At 32.6% G+C, this 18,073-nt stretch overlaps 2 protein-coding genes across 2 annotated transcripts; both read left to right on the top strand.

Moving 5' to 3' along the window:
- Positions 1-2,494: 2,494 nt before the first annotated feature.
- LOC143584502 (protein FAR1-RELATED SEQUENCE 5-like) lies at positions 2,495-11,471 on the top strand. Its single transcript, XM_077066539.1, has 4 exons — positions 2,495-2,888; positions 10,097-10,898; positions 10,972-11,230; positions 11,364-11,471. Exons 1-4 carry the CDS (start codon positions 2,495-2,497, stop codon positions 11,469-11,471), a joined length of 1,563 nt encoding a protein of 520 aa, XP_076922654.1.
- A 1,467-nt stretch (positions 11,472-12,938) lies between these two features.
- On the top strand, positions 12,939-17,817 carry LOC143584506 (ent-kaurenoic acid oxidase 1-like). The gene is made up of 7 exons (XM_077066541.1): positions 12,939-13,369; positions 15,259-15,736; positions 15,827-16,090; positions 16,302-16,470; positions 16,560-16,666; positions 16,746-16,867; positions 17,555-17,817. The coding sequence occupies exons 1-7, from the start codon at positions 13,107-13,109 to the stop codon at positions 17,649-17,651; spliced, it is 1,500 nt and encodes a 499-aa protein (XP_076922656.1). The 5' UTR covers positions 12,939-13,106; the 3' UTR covers positions 17,652-17,817.
- The last annotated feature ends 256 nt before the right edge of the window (positions 17,818-18,073 follow it).

Raw genomic sequence — 18,073 nt, 5'->3', positions numbered from 1 at the left:
TTAATATATAAATACCTTTACTCAAAAAGTATTAAATTGTAGTAAATAAAATAATAAATATTTATATATAAAAATACATTTGTTTATAAAATACTTGACCAAAAATTATGTAAAATAATAAGATATATTTTATATATTTTATGTTATGTATTTTAAATTAAAACATTTTTAAAAATCATTATTATCTAAACCATTAACAATTATTAATACTTACTAGATATTCGAATACACACACACATATATATATATATATTGTTTTAACAAAGACTCGAAAAAATGATGAGTTAATATGACGATTTTTAATTAAATAATAATTATTTATTATATTTATAATACTTATAATATAATTTAATTGGTTATAAGAACTAATATAATACATAACATATGTTTCCCAAATATAAAAGACCAAAACGGGTCTGGAGGGGCTCGAACCTGCGCCATCCAGCCCCCTGATCATTAACACACACACCACTAGCCATCAGGGCTAGGGTGTTAGTTGATCATAAACTTGAATCATATATAATAAAACCAGACAGTTTTAACACAAGTTCATACTATGAACCCTAACAAATCAAATCGGCCAATCCGTTAAACTTTGGGCCGATTAACCATAGGGTTAATGAATATTACATATAGACGAACAAGAACATGTAAACAATTACCTAATATGGTTAAGCATTGAGGTTTTATTGTTCGATATCCCGACAGACAGAAAGAAATTAAGAACAAGTACTAGCAGATTATATTAACGAAATTGAATATAGGGGTTTTGATTGCGATGGTTATATGAACATGCAAGTCAATTTAATTGAATTTTAATCGTTGTTTAATGGTATAATACCAATATACCACGGTTAGTTAATATAGACAATACGCATCAAGAATTGATCTCATTCCATGATTATAGTGTCAGTGAACATGTTATGGCATGAATAAGAATATGCATGATTCAATTTCCAATATTACAACGGCAATTGTGGCTCAAGCTAGCTAAACAGTTGCAGGTTTGTGGAATGGGCATGATAAACGGGTACGGGTATATAGGTTAACGGGTTTAGGGGGGTTAAAATAATCAGATTTGCTATTTGGTCCCTCAACTAAAGATAGGGGTACATAAATGGGTTAAAGTATAGTTAAGGTTAAAAAGGTATATCTTTGAAAGTTATTTATATGTATTAAATAAATATAATAAACAAATGATAATAAAATAATAATAACACTATAGACGCAATATTCTATTAATAAAATTTTCCAAATATCGAAACAGGTCGGAAAATGAAAAAACCGAGTTGTTACAATTTTTTTCATATTTTCTAGCATTTTTTCCTTTATTCATGTATTATACATATTAATAGTTTACTACTATCATTTCATGTATTTATATCTCAATTCCTTGTACTAGTATCTCAATTTCATATATTTATATCTTCACTTCATGTAGTTATGCCTTCATTTCATGTATTTTTGGATTCATTTCATGTATTATTAAGCAAAACTTTCGCCCATTTTTTATATCGTTTATTAACCAAAAATAACCGAACTGAACCGCGCACACCCCTATCTTCAATGGCAAATGCCCATGCTAACAGTTCGTACCAAGAAGTTCTTGAAGAAATATGGTCACCGAAATGGTAAGTCAAAGATTGGATTTGATAAAATCAAGGTAAAGTGCTACATGTTTCATGAATTAGGACACTTTAGTAGGGAGTATAAACCTTCAAATGAACCTCTTTCTAGTTTTACCAAGCCTACTTCCTACTCAAAACCACATAATGAAAAGACTTCTAAAGTTATGGTTGCTTAAAAGAGAGATGGTATGCATTGGGGTCAACATGAAGAGAAGTTTGTGGTTAATATTGATTTGTTTGCTAAGTCTGATAGTGATGAGGTTGAGAAGGTTGTTGCTAAGGTTTAAGAAGAGTATGTTGCTAATGAGAAAGTGAAGATTGCTGATGAGGAAGTCGGGTTTGTGTCGGCTGATGAAAATATGGAAGGTATTGTGGAAGAGTTTACTTAATATGACAGTGAAGGGAGCTATTAATGATGAGAAGAAGGAAGAGTTTGTGGGCGCATCTAAGGTTTCTCTCATGGCGCATGTCACACCACTGTCGACCGCCAAATTGGTGGTTATGTTATGATTCTATTTCTCATAATTATGTGCATGATTATTCTACACGCCCTAACTGTCTTGTTCACGTGGTAACTACAGGTAGATATAAAGTTCATAATGAATAAATAATCAGTGATTGTGAAAACCTTGGTGCCGCCAATAGAAAACTAAAAGATAATGAAAAAAATTTAAAAGCTAAAACTGAAGCAAAAACCAAAGATTTTAGGAAAATGAAAGATAATTTGGATGATCTCTCTTGTGAACATAGAGGATCTTAAGGCTTCAAATACAACAAAACAAGATATGTTGGCTTCCCAAGAAAAGATGCATATGCTTGACATGCATTCGATGGAATTCAATAACTCTTCATAAATTGTAGAGTATATGAATGAATCTAAACAACGTTCTGTCAACAACAATGGAATTGGTTACAGTGTTGTCAAACCTCTATTTAACCATAATTACACTTCAAATCCAGAGAATGACCATGTAACCAAATTTGCTTCAGTTGCGCCACTGGTTGTTGGCCCTCCCAACTATGGTATATCTAACGTTAATTCGGTTAAATGTACAGTAGCTAGTGATTGCCAGCAGCAAGAGGATGCTAGTTTGGTTGAAGATTCGACTTTATCTTCTTTTAATAACAAATGTATCAATGAGGATGACATATTTGTTGACTCTATTAATATGCATGTAACTGATAACTTAAATTCTATAATTGTTGATTGTGTTGATGATGTGGTGTTCGAAACTATGATTAATGATAATTCTGTTTCAGGTTATTTTTTAGCTGAGGATGTAAATATCTCCCATGCATCTAATGAAAATGAGAAGGGATCTTTACAGCCTCGGAACATATATGTGAAAGTTGATAATCGTGATAACAATCTTAAGTTTCAACATGAACCTGTCAATTGCATATTTTAACAATTTAAGAATTAGGAGTGTGTTTTGTCATGATGAAAAGTCAATGGATAATATTGATCCTGTATAAACAGAAAACATATTTTCAAAACCTACTTCGTCCAAGATATTTGAACCTTCAAAGACGTTTGTCCCCTACGAAAAATCTAAACAAAAAAAATTGGCAATGGAGGCTTAGTTTCTAAAGAAACAAGAGATTTCAAAAGGAAAAAAATATTTATTTTATTAACTATTTAATATTGGAACAAAGATCACAAAGTCATGCTTCTACCTCTTCCTCTACTTTTCGTTTTGCTGCATGTAACAACAAGTTTTCAGGGAAACAACAATTTATAAACAAAAGAACTTGTCTTCATTGAAATGTGATTGGTCATCTCGCAAGAAATTGTCCAACCAAACTTAAGAGAAAAGCACTTGTTCTTCATGATAAGTATGTTCAGGTTGTTAATTCTGTTAGGATTAAACGCACACACGAAACTGAACACGACACGAAAGCAATAAACGACACGAGGATTTAACGTGGTTCGGTCTAAACTGACATACGTCCACGGGTGGCAACTAAGTATATCTTTATTGAGTGACAACGATTACAAGTACACGATATCAAATATATAGAGATACACTTAGGGTTTGTATCTTATTAAACAAGAAATCCAAACCGGGCCGGGCCTGCCCTTTGGACTTCAAATAATAAACCGGGCCTACACCGAAAAGGCCTACGAAACCCAACAAACTCCCACTCGGAGGCCTTGAGTACTCTCGTCTGCACTCCTGATTGTATTTCTGTAATCCGAATATTAACCATCTTCTAGTTGTCACCGCCTTCTCATCAATTAACCTGAAGGCCCGTTGAAGCTCCCCGGAGCTCCAACACGTCAGTAACGGCTAAAACTGCCCCTGACCCGTTCTCTGTCCCTACCGGCTCCCACTTAAACAAACTACCGGATCCTGAGATACCCTGAGAACAAACACTCTCCATATTCAGCAAGTAATTCACTGGAGAGACTTTTACAGCTAGAATACTGGTTTTCCTAATCCACTGTCGACCTTGAACTATAACTGAAACACGACCTGTGCTCCCACTGTCACGATGTCCTTTGACTGATTTAACCTTCCTAGCTCGTTCATCCTGAATCTTCACTTTGGCTCTGGGTTTGTTACTCGCAAAACGAACCTTCTTCTGCCCACGAGATTCTGTGAACCGGACTTTGTCTTTCACCAAAACTGGATCGACTCCTTTCGGTGACATATCGACCATATACAACGAACCCATTTTCTTGCCACGAGCAACAAGGAGATTCCTTTTGACTACTTTCCACTGCCCATTCCCGAACTTAACATCGTAACCCTGGTCATCCAACTGCCCAACTGAAATCAAACTTTTCTTCAAACTTGGAATAACCCTAACATCTTTCAAAGTCCAAGAAGTACCGGCTGATGTTATCAAATCAACATCTCCCATACCCGTAACCTTTAGAATATCATCGTTCGCAAGTCGAACCTTTCCAAAATCCCCAACCTTAAGATTCTTCATCATTTCACTACAGTGAGTGGCATGAAACGATGCACCAGAATCCATCACCCAAGCATCAACTCTATCCTCAACACTAAGAACGTAAAACTCATCCTCTGGGCATTCTTCTGCAATGTTAACTTCTGTAACATTCACCTCTTTCTTGCCATTCGGACACTGATTCCTGAAGTATCCCTTCTCTTTACAACCCCAGCATTCAATATCATTACGAGTCCTAGACTGACTCCTCTTCCTACTCCCACTGCCTCGTTGTTTCCCCTACCTCTACCTTCTGTGACTAATATATCACTTGATGATTTACCTGAATTCTTGCGTCTTGAATCTTCTCCAAGAATCAAATCCCGAATCCCATCAAAAGTATTTTTTGTAGACGAACAACAAACTGCAGTCACTGTTTGCGACCAACTGTCGGGCAAAGATGATAATAACAACAAACCTTGAACTTCATCATCAAACTTAATGCCGACTGACACTAAGCGGGAGAGGTTCGAATTAAGATTATTGATATGCGTTGTAACTGACCCACCCTCTTTCATTCGAGTTGTCACTAGCTCTCTGATAAGATAGACCTTATTTGATGCCGAAGGCTTCTCATACATATTGGATAGTGCGTCCATCATACCACGGGCTGTGGTTTCTTTCATGACGTTAAACGCCACATCTTCCGACAACGATAATGTAATATAAGCCCTAGCTTTCTTGTCTAACTTATTCCACTCTGTTTCTGACAACTTTTCTGGTTTTTCATCCTCAAACACTACATCCAAGTCTTTCTGAAAAAGTAGTGCCTCAATCTGCACCTTCCACCAACCGAACTTCTGTCCATCAAACTTCTGTATCGGTCTTCTGCCATAACAATGACTAAAACGAAAAACTGGATAAAAACAGAGACAGACACAGCCGCACGAGCCTGAACTTAACGATTGTTCTACTGAACTCCATTAAACAATCAACCTATTTTAAACGCATCGAAAATACGAACTGAAAATCAGAAACTTTAAACTGAAACGATAACACCTGACAAACGCGGTTGGCACTGGTTCTTCGTTTCTTCAACGGTTCTTCTGATTGACAACGGTTCTTAAAAAAATAGGATCTTGATATAACCGTTCTTGACTCGTACTTTGACCCAACAATTATATCTTAGCCTAGCTAGCCCACTCAAATTAAATAAGCTGATGGCAGCCCACTTAATTAATGTAAAAAACACCTACAAATTTTGGGCCTCCTGCCCTTTGTTAAATGTCCTCCACGAGGCCTAGTATACTAGGTCAAAGTTAACACCAAATAAAAAAAACACCTTTCTTTTCTTTGTTACTTTGCTGTGAGGAACAACGAGCACAGGAACAAAGAGATTGATGTTTCTCTTTTCCTTGAAAGCCGAACAAGAAAAGTCAAATAGCACAACTTCTTCGTCTTCTCTTTCTCAAATTCAAACAGCAATAAAAAAGAAATAATCTCGTTCTTTCAATAATCTGCCGAACCTAACTGAACTCACCCTGCCTTCCTCTTCTTCTCGGATCTAAAATCTGGGCGGTGGTAGTTTTCAACGGCGATGTTGGCAGCGATATACTGGTGGTGGTGCGGTGTTAATTGCCTTCTGATAAATAACAGAACCCAAGCCGTGATCTACGGATGACGATGGCGACCGTAAACCCTAACGGCAACTTGCAGCGGCAGCAACAAAAACTAGGTAGCGGCGGTTAATTATCTGCCGACCCTTAACCGATTCTGATGCGGCGGCGACCGGATGGTTCTACGTGTTCTTCGTGTGATCCGAACCTAAGCTCTAGATACCACTTGTTAGGATTAAACGCACACACGAAACTGAACACGACACGAAAGCAATAAACGACACGAGGATTTAACGTGGTTCGGTCTAAACTGACCTACATCCACGGCTGGCAACTAGGTATATCTTTATTGAGTGACAACGATTACAAGTACACGATATCGAATATATAGAGATACACTTAGGGTTTGTATCTTATTAAACAAGAAATCCAAACCGGGTCGGGCCTGCCCTTTAGACTTCAAATAATAAACCGGGCCTACACCGAAAAGGCCTACGAAACCCAACAAATTCTAATAATAAACCTATGTATAAGCGATCGGGAAAGAAAAACCGTGATGCTTTAAAACATAGACCGACACGCGAACAGTCAAAATTAAATTAAATTTGTTTTCCACCTTCTTCATAAAATCAAAATAAAAATGTTTATAATTCAAATGAATAAAATTAAACATCACAATTAACTAATCATGAACCGTTTGACTGTTCAATAGGTTCTTGTTATTCCATTGGTTTTAGATGGTGTTAGATTGTGAATTACAATTTCCAACTTTTATTGATTTGTCTGGTCGACCCAAGACTAGTGTGGTTTGGGTTTCTCTTGAAAACTGATAATTGGTTTTTGTGTAGGTTCATCCAATGAGAAAACTCAACAATACATGGTGCATGACACAATGTAAAGACATCCTAGTTTATTTCAAACCGATAAATGATAGATACGTGGTGTTTTCTGATGATAATGAAGGAATAATCAGTGGTGAAGGAACTAAAACAAATGAAAGAGTAAGCTTTGACCATGTCCATTATGTAGAAGAATTTAAGTAAAATTTAAGTTTCTCTTAAATTTGTGATAAAGACCTTTCGACTTATTTCACCAAGACTGAGTGTTGCTTGTGAAGCTAGGATTTGTTATTTCTAAGGAGTGGATTTTAACAAGAGCTAACAGGAGAAATGGCACTTATATCCTCGATATGGGTGCCAAGAAAACTAAAATGGATGTTCCTACCTGATTATATAGTAAAGCATCGGAGAAAGAGTCTATTTCTCTAAAGAGTGGATTCTAACAAGAGTTACAGGAGAAATTTATATCCTCGATATGGGTGCAAGAACACTAAAATGGATGTTCCTACCTAATTAATTAGTAAAGCATCGGAGAAAGAGTCTATTTATGGCATCAAAGAATGGGACACATCAATTTACGCAAGATGAACTATTTGGTCCGACATGACTTCGATACCGTTTTTACGTCGGCATCGCTATTTGTCGTCGTCATATGTCAACGACGATAATTGTTCATCGTTATTGTTTTATCATTATTGTAATTAATAGTTATTTCATAAGAAGGTTTGTTAGAAAGTTGTGTTGGTGGAATGGTTAAATTAGTATAATAGGCTTGTGGTGATGGACATAAAGCCCATCAAGCTCACCATGGACATATAAATTTATATTCTTCATGAATTCCTTGGCAATTTGTATTATTCGGTTTTGCGGGTACGTTTACGAAAGTGACACAACCGAGAAGAAATCCAAGACGTTATTTTCGTGATTTGCTTGTTAGATCTATAGACGTCAGGGGACTTACAATTGGATGGATGGATGGATATTTGCAAAATTTACAAAAATTGATTGTATTTTGAAAAAAAAAAGGAATTAACATGAAAATCGATTTACATCTTATCTAACCACTTTTAATTATATCTTACCTCAAAATGTTGTTTTATAAGTGTTATAATTTTTATTACTAACTATTGAATATTTTTATTATTAAACCAATTTAAAACATGGTTGGTCATTTACAAACAACTTTCAACGTTGAAGTATAAGAAAAATTAAAGTAATTATAGTGACACGTACTAAAGTAAATATTATTACTTGTTAGAGTTTGAACAAAATTAGTAATAATTAATCTATTCAATTGTTGTAGCTTAATGTATCTTAAATATATATACACGAAAACTCTAAAAGTTCTCTGTTACTCCACACCCCATCTCAAGCCAACATATGACTTCAGTTGTAAATTGTGACATCTAATGTGTTTGACCTTAATTCATGGGTTTAAATATCACTAAACCCGAATAGCCCTTAAACGGTTATAACATCTCATTAAGTTAAAAAATAATCACAAGGATTTGGATATACTAAAAAATAATATCCTATTTTTAAAAAGAGTATATTGTTAATGTTAAGAAACACTTTTATAATAAAAACAATAAGTGGATCATGGAAATCACTAAACCCATATAGCCATTAAACATGTTATAATATCTCTTTTTTTAACTCTTTTATTCATCAAACCCTAATTTACTTTCTCTATAAGAATTTAGTTAAATTATTGATTATTTTTCTTTTTAATTTAACTTAAAGAAAGCATTTCACAAAATAATATCCAAATTATAACAAATGAACGTAAACGAACAAAGATAAAACATTAAGCAAATGATCCATTCAATGTTTTATCCAAAAATGAGCATAAACCAACATAAGCAAACATAAATGGATCTTAATTAACATTATAACAGTTTATGAATATAAACAAACATAATTTAACAAAAGGTAAACGGATATAAATGAACATATATGAACAAACAAGAACGAATGCAAACAAGCATAAGCGAATACAAATACACACACTTAAATGAACACAAACGAACCAACATAATAATTAAGTAGCGAGTCCATTCAATGTTCAATCCATAAATAAATATAACCAACCATCAATGGACCAAACTAGATCCAAGTATATTATAAACTAGATTAGAATCCGTGTTACACACAGATAAAAAATATAATAAAAATAAATTATATGTAATACATAAATTCAATTACTATAATTTTTAGATATGACATTTTTAATAAGGTTTCGATATATTTATGCACTATTAGTTTTAAGTTAAAAATCAAAACTTAGTGTTTGATTTGTTTTAAAAATAAAACATTAAGACCGATATTTTTATATTACATCGTATTTTGTAGTGATCTTCATCTTTATCTTGTTTATAAATCCAAACATGGACAATGTTTTATATTGTATATTATATTGTATAAAATAATTAAAATCCAAATAATATATATATATATACGCTAATCGCTATCGTACGAAACCGTACACGACAACAGGAAGCGTCGATCTACACTTACCATTCAGTTGAAAGCGATTGAGCAGATCCCGTGTTATTTTAAGCGAGAAGGGTATGATTGTCTTTTTGATTTGTCATTTAAATTTGGTAATTTGCGTAAAAACGGTTACGATTCTGATATTTAGCTTATTAAAAATCAATTTCTTATTTTACGATTCAATTTTTGTACCTAAAACTATCAATTGTGCTCTGTTAAGTACATGAACCAGTTTTTCAAGCAATTTTTGTGATTTTAGGGTTTTGAAATGGAAGACGATCGCGAATGTAAGTTTTTGTTGTGTTTGAATTAATTAACTGTAGTTGTATACGTTTATAATCTGTACGTTAGTTCTCATAAGAATCACATGATAATTGAATTAGTTTAGTTTTATAGCGTGTTACGAGCGTGTTCATATTAGGACCGTCTTTTTTATTTTTGATGTTTCATAATACGAACGTACGTATCATGAGCGTGTTAATATGTCTGATTATGAGCTGATTATAATGTTGTATAATATGAGCGTGTTACTATTATGTTTGTTAAAATGGTTTTGATTATAATTATTGAGCGTTTTATAGCGTGTTTGGATTATAATTTTTATATTGATGTTTTTGTGTAGATGATTCAAGTGTTTTGGTTGAAGGTCAAGGGGTTGATATCATTCCTGAAGTTGCTTCTTCATACAGACCTGTTAAAGGAATGATGTTTTCGTCAATTGATCAAGCATTTGATTTTTATAGTGAATATGCTAAAAAAGCTGAATTTGGGGCTCGTGAAGGTGGATCTTACATGCATGGTGGTGTATTAAAGACTAAGTACTTTACATGTTGTAAAGAAGGTCACAAGCCAGCTAAAATGTATGATTCAAAAGGTGATTGTAATGAATCAAGCAAGCCATATTACCAAAGGAGGAAGAGGCCGCCAATTAGATGTGGTTGTAGAGCACATATACAGTTGAAATCTGTTAACGGTGAATTTTTTCAAGTAGATGATTTTGTTGAAGGCCATAATCATAAAATGGTTGCAGATTCTAATATGAAGTTTGTTCGTTCTGCTAGAAAGTTAACACATGTCCAAGAGGAAGCTATTTATGAGATGTCTAATATGAACTTGGGACCTGTTAAAGCGTTTAACCTTATGAGAACACAGTACGGTGGGTTTGAAAAGGTAGGAGCAACTAAAGATGATTGTAAGAATTTTAAACAAGGTTTGAATTGTTATATTGGAGAGTATGATGCTGAGATGATTGTTCAGAGATTGTGTGCGAAGAAAACATTTTCATCCGAATATTCTTTTGAATATTATTTGAATGATAATCGTGAGTTAATTCGTATGTTTTGGGCTGATGAGACTTCAAAGAGTAATTATCTTGCATTTGGGGATATTATATCTTTTGATGCTACATTAAGACTAACAAGTAAGTTTGTGTGTATGTATAGGATTTTTTGTATGTATATGTTTTTGTGTCTATTTTATATGATTTTATATGTACAGGTACAAGATGGTTTTTGTCCCGTTCACGACAATTGATAACCATTGTCATAGTGTTACTGTCGGTGCTGGATTACTAGCTTCTGAAACTATTGAATCGTACACATGGTTATTGCAAATGTTTCTTAAGTCATTTGATCATGCACCAAAGGTTGTTGTTACTGATCAAGACCCTGCTATGAAGCAAGCTATTGCAGCTGTGTTTCCAAATACAAGGCGTAGGTTATGCATGTGGCATATCATGAAGAAAGTTGCTGACAAAGTAACTTTTCATAATTGTGTTTTAAGCAGTTTTTGAATAATGAGTGTTTTACAAGCGTTTAATGGCAATAGTCTTTTTCTTTTGTGACAACGAGCGTTTCACAAGGGTTTTAACATGTTTTTTGTGTTATCAGGTGGGGGCTGATTTATGTAACAATGAAGATTTTAAGAGTAGGCTGTGTAACATTGTATGGACCGATTCAATTAGTCCTTCAGAATTTGAGGAAAATGGCAGGCTATAATGATTGATTTTGATCTTGACAAGAATAAATGGCTTACTGATATGTATGAAATCAGATTTGATTGGATACCTGCGTTTTATAGAGATGAACTTTTGTCTGGATTGATGCGTACAACATCAAGATCAGAGAGCGAAAACCATTTTTTTGGAAAAGCTACAAATTCTAAATTAACATTAGTTGAGTTTTTTAACCATTTTGATTTTTGTATGGAGATACATAGATACAATGGCAGACGGTGTGATCATGATAGTAGGTACACGTATCCGCAGTTAGAAACCCAAAGTTATCTTGAAAGGGAAGCAGTTAGGATATATACAAGAGCTATATTTAATGATCTTCAAGATGAAATGAATGAAATTGTTGGTGGTGTTTCACAATTAAGTTCTTGTGAAGAAGAATGAGGGTTTTGAGGTGCAAAATAATGGATTTTAATGCGTATGTTCCAGGTTTTTGGAGGTAATTTACGAGCGTTTATTAAGTGTTTTTAGTTTTAAAGTTGTTTTAGTTTAATTTAATTAACAAGCGTTAGATAAGCGTTGCATAAAACTAAGATATTAAATAACTTTAAAATATATATTATATATAATTAAAAACAATTTAAAAAAAAACATTTTTAAGCGAGTCATGAGTCTAATCAAACCCAAATAACTTTTAAACCGAATTATAAAATCTTATTTATATGTGAAACTCTTGCATCATTAAATACTAAGTATATTATTAACTTTTTTACAATAAATAAAATTAATTTTAAAAAAATATATAAATATTATAGACGAATAATGTAAAACAACCCATGTAATACGGGGGGATAAAAACTAGTAACTTATATAAATAGTTACGCTTACGTGTATGATAATGACGCAATATGAGTTTATAACTATGCACATACGCGAATTGACTAAATTCATGTTGTTTAAGGCCATGTCTGGGATTCCTTATTTACACCTCCTTTTGATTTAAATAAGGAGTTTTTGATAAGTTACGCTTTTCTAATTTATCAAAACTCTTTTTTGCTTCTTTAAACACTTAAAAAGTCACATTACTCAAACACCTTTTTAACTTACAAAAGTTGATAAGTTACAAAGAGTAAAAATAAGGAATCCCAAACACCCACTAAATTATAGTAATATGATACTTGAATTATAAAATATTGAATTCTTTTTGTATACTTTAAAATATATTTATATATTGTTTATCTACGTTTTAGAAAATGAAGAAACTTGGAAAAAAAATAAAAGAAAAAAGAGTTAACAAAGTTGTTTATCCATAATGCCCGAACATATGTCCATGTCACATCTTATCAACTTTATCCATAATGCTCAATTTATGGTAAAATTTTATCATTTCATCGGCTTTAGGTTTCTAAATCAGTTTTTTAAACGTGAAAAATACAAAACATTAAATAATTTTATCTTTATTTCATGCATTATGCATAGTATAGTTATAATTCTAGCATATCATAAATATATATGCAATATAATATACACACACCAAACTATATATGTAGGACCCCAAGAAGTCCCATAACCATTACAATCCTTCTCCCTCTTTTGTCTCTATCTTCTCCGTCTATTTCTCTCTCTACATCTACATATAAGTTACATAACGATCATAAGCTATCAAAGTGATATATTTATGTCTCTGAATCTGAAAATGGGTTCGGATGAACTGGGAGGGGTAGGTTTTGTTGTAGGGATTTTGTTAGGAGTGATGTTGATTTTGAAATGGGGACTTATGAAGGTGAATGTATGGATTTACGAGAGAGGATTGGCGAAGGCGAAGCGAGAGCTCCTGCCACCGGGTGATATGGGCTGGCCGTTGATCGGTAACATGTGGTCGTTCCTTCGAGCCTACAAGTCTACCGACCCTGATTCCTTCATTTCAAGTTTTATTCGAAGGTTTCACCGTCTCTTTATTATTTCTTTTAATTTCTTAAACTTTTTTCTGTAAAATAAGACGTGATCTTGCTGTTGAGGGTAATGAAATTATCCGTGAGGCTACCAAACAAAGTCCTGCTTTGCATTCGCTTCGTTTAAGTTTGTCTAATTGTGGAAGAGTATATTTTGAAATTTTCATAATTATATTCTCCTACGCCAAAACTATGATAATATATATTTGTATAAAAATGATGCAAAATAGTATTTTATCGATGGAACATATTCTCTCTCATTAGAAATATGGTTCTAGACCACCAACTATTGTCTCATCTTTTTGGGTTCGATAACTAGAGTGGGAATACATGATATGGTTTTGGAAAAAAGTTGTTATATGCATTATTAATTTTTTATCATGGAAGTTTGGTTTTTCCTTACCACTAAAATATTATTTCCTTTACATTGTTATATATATATATATATATTACATGCAATATTGTCTTATTTGATATAAATTTTATAATTACTTTGTCCAAGAAAAAAAAAAGATGTTTGTTTTTAGGAATAGTTGGTCTGTCATTTTCATGTTTCTAGTTTTTGAGAAGACATCCACTTCCATCCAAATTAAAAAAAAATTACTTATATTTTAAATCTTTTTATAAACTAATTTTTTAATAGCTAAATGTTACACTTTATATGTATGGAATTATTTTTGTAACGCTTAATGTAAACTAATTTTTATAAACATAAATACGATGGTAAATATGTGTTTTTTCTCAACTTTTAATCATAAATTTTATTACAAATTAAAGCACATGCAATGTAATTCCCTAAAGATCAAAATCAATATGTGCACGTAACTTATATGTTTATAAATGGAAATGAAATAAATCTTCGTGTGGATATGCAAAAAGCAAAAACATGAAATAAAGGGTACAAAACAAATTAGTATAAAGACAAAAAGGGTAAAGAAAGTAGAAAATAATTAAAAGAAAATATATTTTCCTTATTATGATACAATGATCAAATAAAAATTTGTTTTTATTCTAGATAACTTTTACGTGATGTTATATTTTCAAATTGTACTTTAAAATTAAGATTTTGTATTTGTTATTACTTTGAATATAGTATTGTTATTGCTTTTAAACACATTAGGTTAAAAGAGTTTGAGATGTTTTGGTTCAAGTTTCATAGACATGAAAAGTTAAAAGAATTCGTTGTTAAAAAAACCTATATATAATAACTTTTATGTGGATTTTTTTTTAAAAACATCATTGTACAATACATAATTATGTAATGTAAATGTGCTTATGATATATAACTAATGTGACTTGAATTACGATATATAAGTTAACTAATAAAGTAGAGGGTCTTTGGCATTAATCTTTTTATTTGTGGGGCACTTTTATATAAATATAAATATATATATATATAATATATATGGTTTTTAAGATTTTTTAAATGATAAATTTCCCCTCACTAAAGTTATTTAAAATTTATTAAATAAAACTAAAAATGTAATAAAAAACTATTATTGAAAATGATCCATTGGACCGTTTCCTAGAGCAGGCAACTTTTGTCACTATCATTGTCATATTATGGTGATCTTTCTGTACATGTTGTGCGTTATACTATTTTTATTTTTATCAGCTTAAGTTGCTGATGTCTGATAGCCGTATATTATTATTATTATTATTATTATTATTATTATTATTATTATTATTATTATTATTATTATTATTATTAATTTGTCAATTTATAAATGCATGCCACCACTTTTACATTTGCTACCCCACAGTTTTCACTAATTTACACAATTTACATCACAACCTTTTAATTTGGTAACTCTTAAGTTCTATTTCTAAGTTATATTCTTTTCATGTAATGGTTTGTTATACATTTTTCGAATATAGGTTTGGATCGGGCGGTCTTTACAAGTCATTCATGTTCGGGAAGCCTAGCATCATAGTCACGGCTCCGGAAGCATGCCGAAAAATACTGTTTGATGATGATGCATTCGAGCCCGGGTGGCCAACCGCAACACTAGAACTCATTGGAAGAAAGTCTTTTGTTTCAATTGCCTATGAAGATCACAAAAGGCTTCGTAAGTTGACTGCCGCACCGGTCAATGGTCACGAAGCCTTGTCAACATACATGATATATATCGAGTCTAAGGTTATATCCGCATTGGAAAAATGGTCACAAATGGGCCAAATCGAGTTCATGACTCAACTCCGAAAACTAACGTTTCAGATAATCATGTACATTTTCTTAAGTTCAGAGGGTGAAGACGTGATGGACGCATTGGAGAAAGAGTACACGAAACTTAATTATGGCGTTCGAGCCATGGCCATCAACATTCCCGGTTTTGTGTACCATAGAGCCCTTAAGGTCTTTTACATTAATTGCCATTTGTTGATCTAGCTATTCTGCTATACCTTGAAACTTTTAAATATTATTATTAATAACAACAAATTGCAGGCACGAAAGAATCTAGTCAACATTTTGCAAGCAGCGGTGACTAAGCGTAGGAAGAAGCGAGAGGCGACTCAAGGGTTGCCCAAAACGGACATGCTCGATAATCTCCTAGACGCCGAGGACGAGATTGGAAAGAAACTAGACGACGAGGAAATCATTGATACTCTAGTCATGTATCTAAACGCAGGCCATGAATCTTCGGGCCACGTCACAATGTGGGCGACTCTTCTTCTCCAATCGCACCCAGAGTATCTTAAAATAGCAAAGGTAGCGATATCAAGAAAATTCTTAACTATCATATTAAAAATATATTGTTGTTTAGTGGTGTTTTAAGACATGCATTATGAATCTTACAAAATGCATGGCTTAAAACACAAATGACATAAGTTTTTGTGCTTTTCGACACATTATTAGCTATATATGCTTCATGAATTCGAATCTAATTAGCACAATGTTTTCATGTGTTCATTGATTACAGGAAGAACAAGAACGGATTGTGAAGAATATGCCACCAGGCCAAAAGGGATTGACTCTAAAGGAGTTTAGGCAAATGGAGTATCTTTCAAAGGTGATCAACGAAACTCTTCGTTTAGTGACATTTTCACTCATGACGTTTCGACAAGCTAGAAAGGATGTTGATATCAAAGGTTCAGTCATCATTTTAATGTTATATGGTTAACACGTCCTTAATATTAACTTTATAAAAGCTTAAATAAATGCATTATGTGGTATTTAGGTTATTTCATTCCCAAAGGATGGAAAGTGTTGGTTTGGTTTAGGAGTGTTCACCACAACCCTGAACTCTACCCACAACCCAAAGTGTTTAACCCCTCAAGATGGGATGTAAGCTTTATGTGACTTTTACTATTTGCTTTATAACTTGCTTTGTATAACTTTGACTAATGTAAACATGTGTTACTAGAATTTTGTACCAAAAGCTGGAACTTTCCTTCCATTTGGAGCAGGCACTAGACTTTGTCCTGGAAATGATCTTGCCAAGCTAGAGATTGCCATCTTCCTTCACTATTTTCTTCTTAACTATCAGTAAGTATCCATATAAACCATATTAGATCCTATTTTGACTTTTTCAGTCTAAACAGTTTATATTTGAAGTTCATATTTTATTTATAATTTTGATACGTGGTTTATACCAGTGAAACCAGTCATCAGCATCAGTTTGATGTCATGTTTTGTTTTTTTCAAAAACTTTCGGTTTGTAAGCTTATAAATTGGTCTTTTTATTTTCTAATGCATTTATTTGTCAATAAAGTATTTGCAAATCTTAAATGTATTACCTTTCTTCTAGATTTTAAATTCTCAAATTTTTTATGTATTCTATTTTTTCCTCTTTTTTTTTATTTTATATTGAGACTTTTTAATAATGGTTAAATAAGTTTATATCAAGAAATTAAACTTTTCATTACTGGTTAGGCAACCGTTTATTTACTTTACAAAGTTAAAATTATCACAGGCGGTTTAACTTATAGTTTAAACTGAAAACCATTAGAACCAGATCGTCAAAACCATAGTTTTTTTTATAATAAAAGATGCCTACTAGTTATGATACATATATTCTTCTTGTTCTCACGCAAAAAATTGCTTTGTTTGACTTTTAACCAATTTAAAGCGATATGTTAGTCAAAATTCTTTTATAAAAAAATGTATATAAATCTATTGTGTTATGGACTAAAATACTTAAAAAAGAACCTAATTCCTCTCTTTGTTTTTCAGGCTTGAAAGGGACAATCCATCATGTCCAATGATGCACCTACCTCATCCAAGGCCCAAAGACAATTGTTTGGGAAGAATAATAAAAGTTTCAACATGATGGATCGGCCTTTGGAGGATAGATTTGGAAGTTAAATAAAGTATCTACTATCTAGCATTTAAGTCTTCTTATTTTCAAGTTATGGATTTGGATATTGTAGTTCTATCACGACTCTAGTCGTCTTTTACCAATTTACCCTGGTGGTGTTGAAGATATCATTAAACATATCAATGGATAATGGGATCAAATTTTGTCTTATTTGATTTTTGATTAGTTTCGGCTTTTGCTAGATTTTACAATTAGGTATAAAACCAACTGTAACGGATAGAAAATTGAAAATCAAAGAACGAATAGAACAATTGTCAGCTTGAGATCCAAATTCATCACTAGAACAAACACGTAGGGAAAACTAAACCCGGATACATAAAATCGCCACTAGACTTGAATTTAGACTCCAAAGAACATCATTCAGTATGCCACTA

The sequence above is a fragment of the Bidens hawaiensis genome, unplaced genomic scaffold (assembly GCF_021521415.1).
Source record: "Bidens hawaiensis isolate Kalapana, Puna unplaced genomic scaffold, B.hawaiensis_p1.1 tig00033145_1, whole genome shotgun sequence".
In the NCBI taxonomy this organism is placed as follows: Eukaryota; Viridiplantae; Streptophyta; class Magnoliopsida; order Asterales; family Asteraceae; genus Bidens; species Bidens hawaiensis.
Note: the sequence above shows the minus strand (reverse complement) of the source record. Positions and strands in the feature narration are given on the sequence as shown.

Excerpts from the sequence above, each read along its gene's own strand:
- LOC143584502 (XM_077066539.1), top strand. The coding sequence starts at position 2,495 with ATGAATGAATCTAAACAACGTTCTGTCAACAACAATGGAATTGGTTAC. Across the intron at positions 2,889-10,096 it reads TAATGATAATTCTGTTTCAG|ATGATTCAAGTGTTTTGGTT; the intron begins GTTATTTTTTAG and ends GTTTTTGTGTAG. Across the intron at positions 10,899-10,971 it reads ACATTAAGACTAACAAGTAA|GTACAAGATGGTTTTTGTCC; the intron begins GTTTGTGTGTAT and ends TTATATGTACAG.
- LOC143584506 (XM_077066541.1), top strand. The coding sequence starts at position 13,107 with ATGTCTCTGAATCTGAAAATGGGTTCGGATGAACTGGGAGGGGTAGGT. Across the intron at positions 16,091-16,301 it reads AGTATCTTAAAATAGCAAAG|GAAGAACAAGAACGGATTGT; the intron begins GTAGCGATATCA and ends CATTGATTACAG. Across the intron at positions 16,471-16,559 it reads AAAGGATGTTGATATCAAAG|GTTATTTCATTCCCAAAGGA; the intron begins GTTCAGTCATCA and ends TGTGGTATTTAG.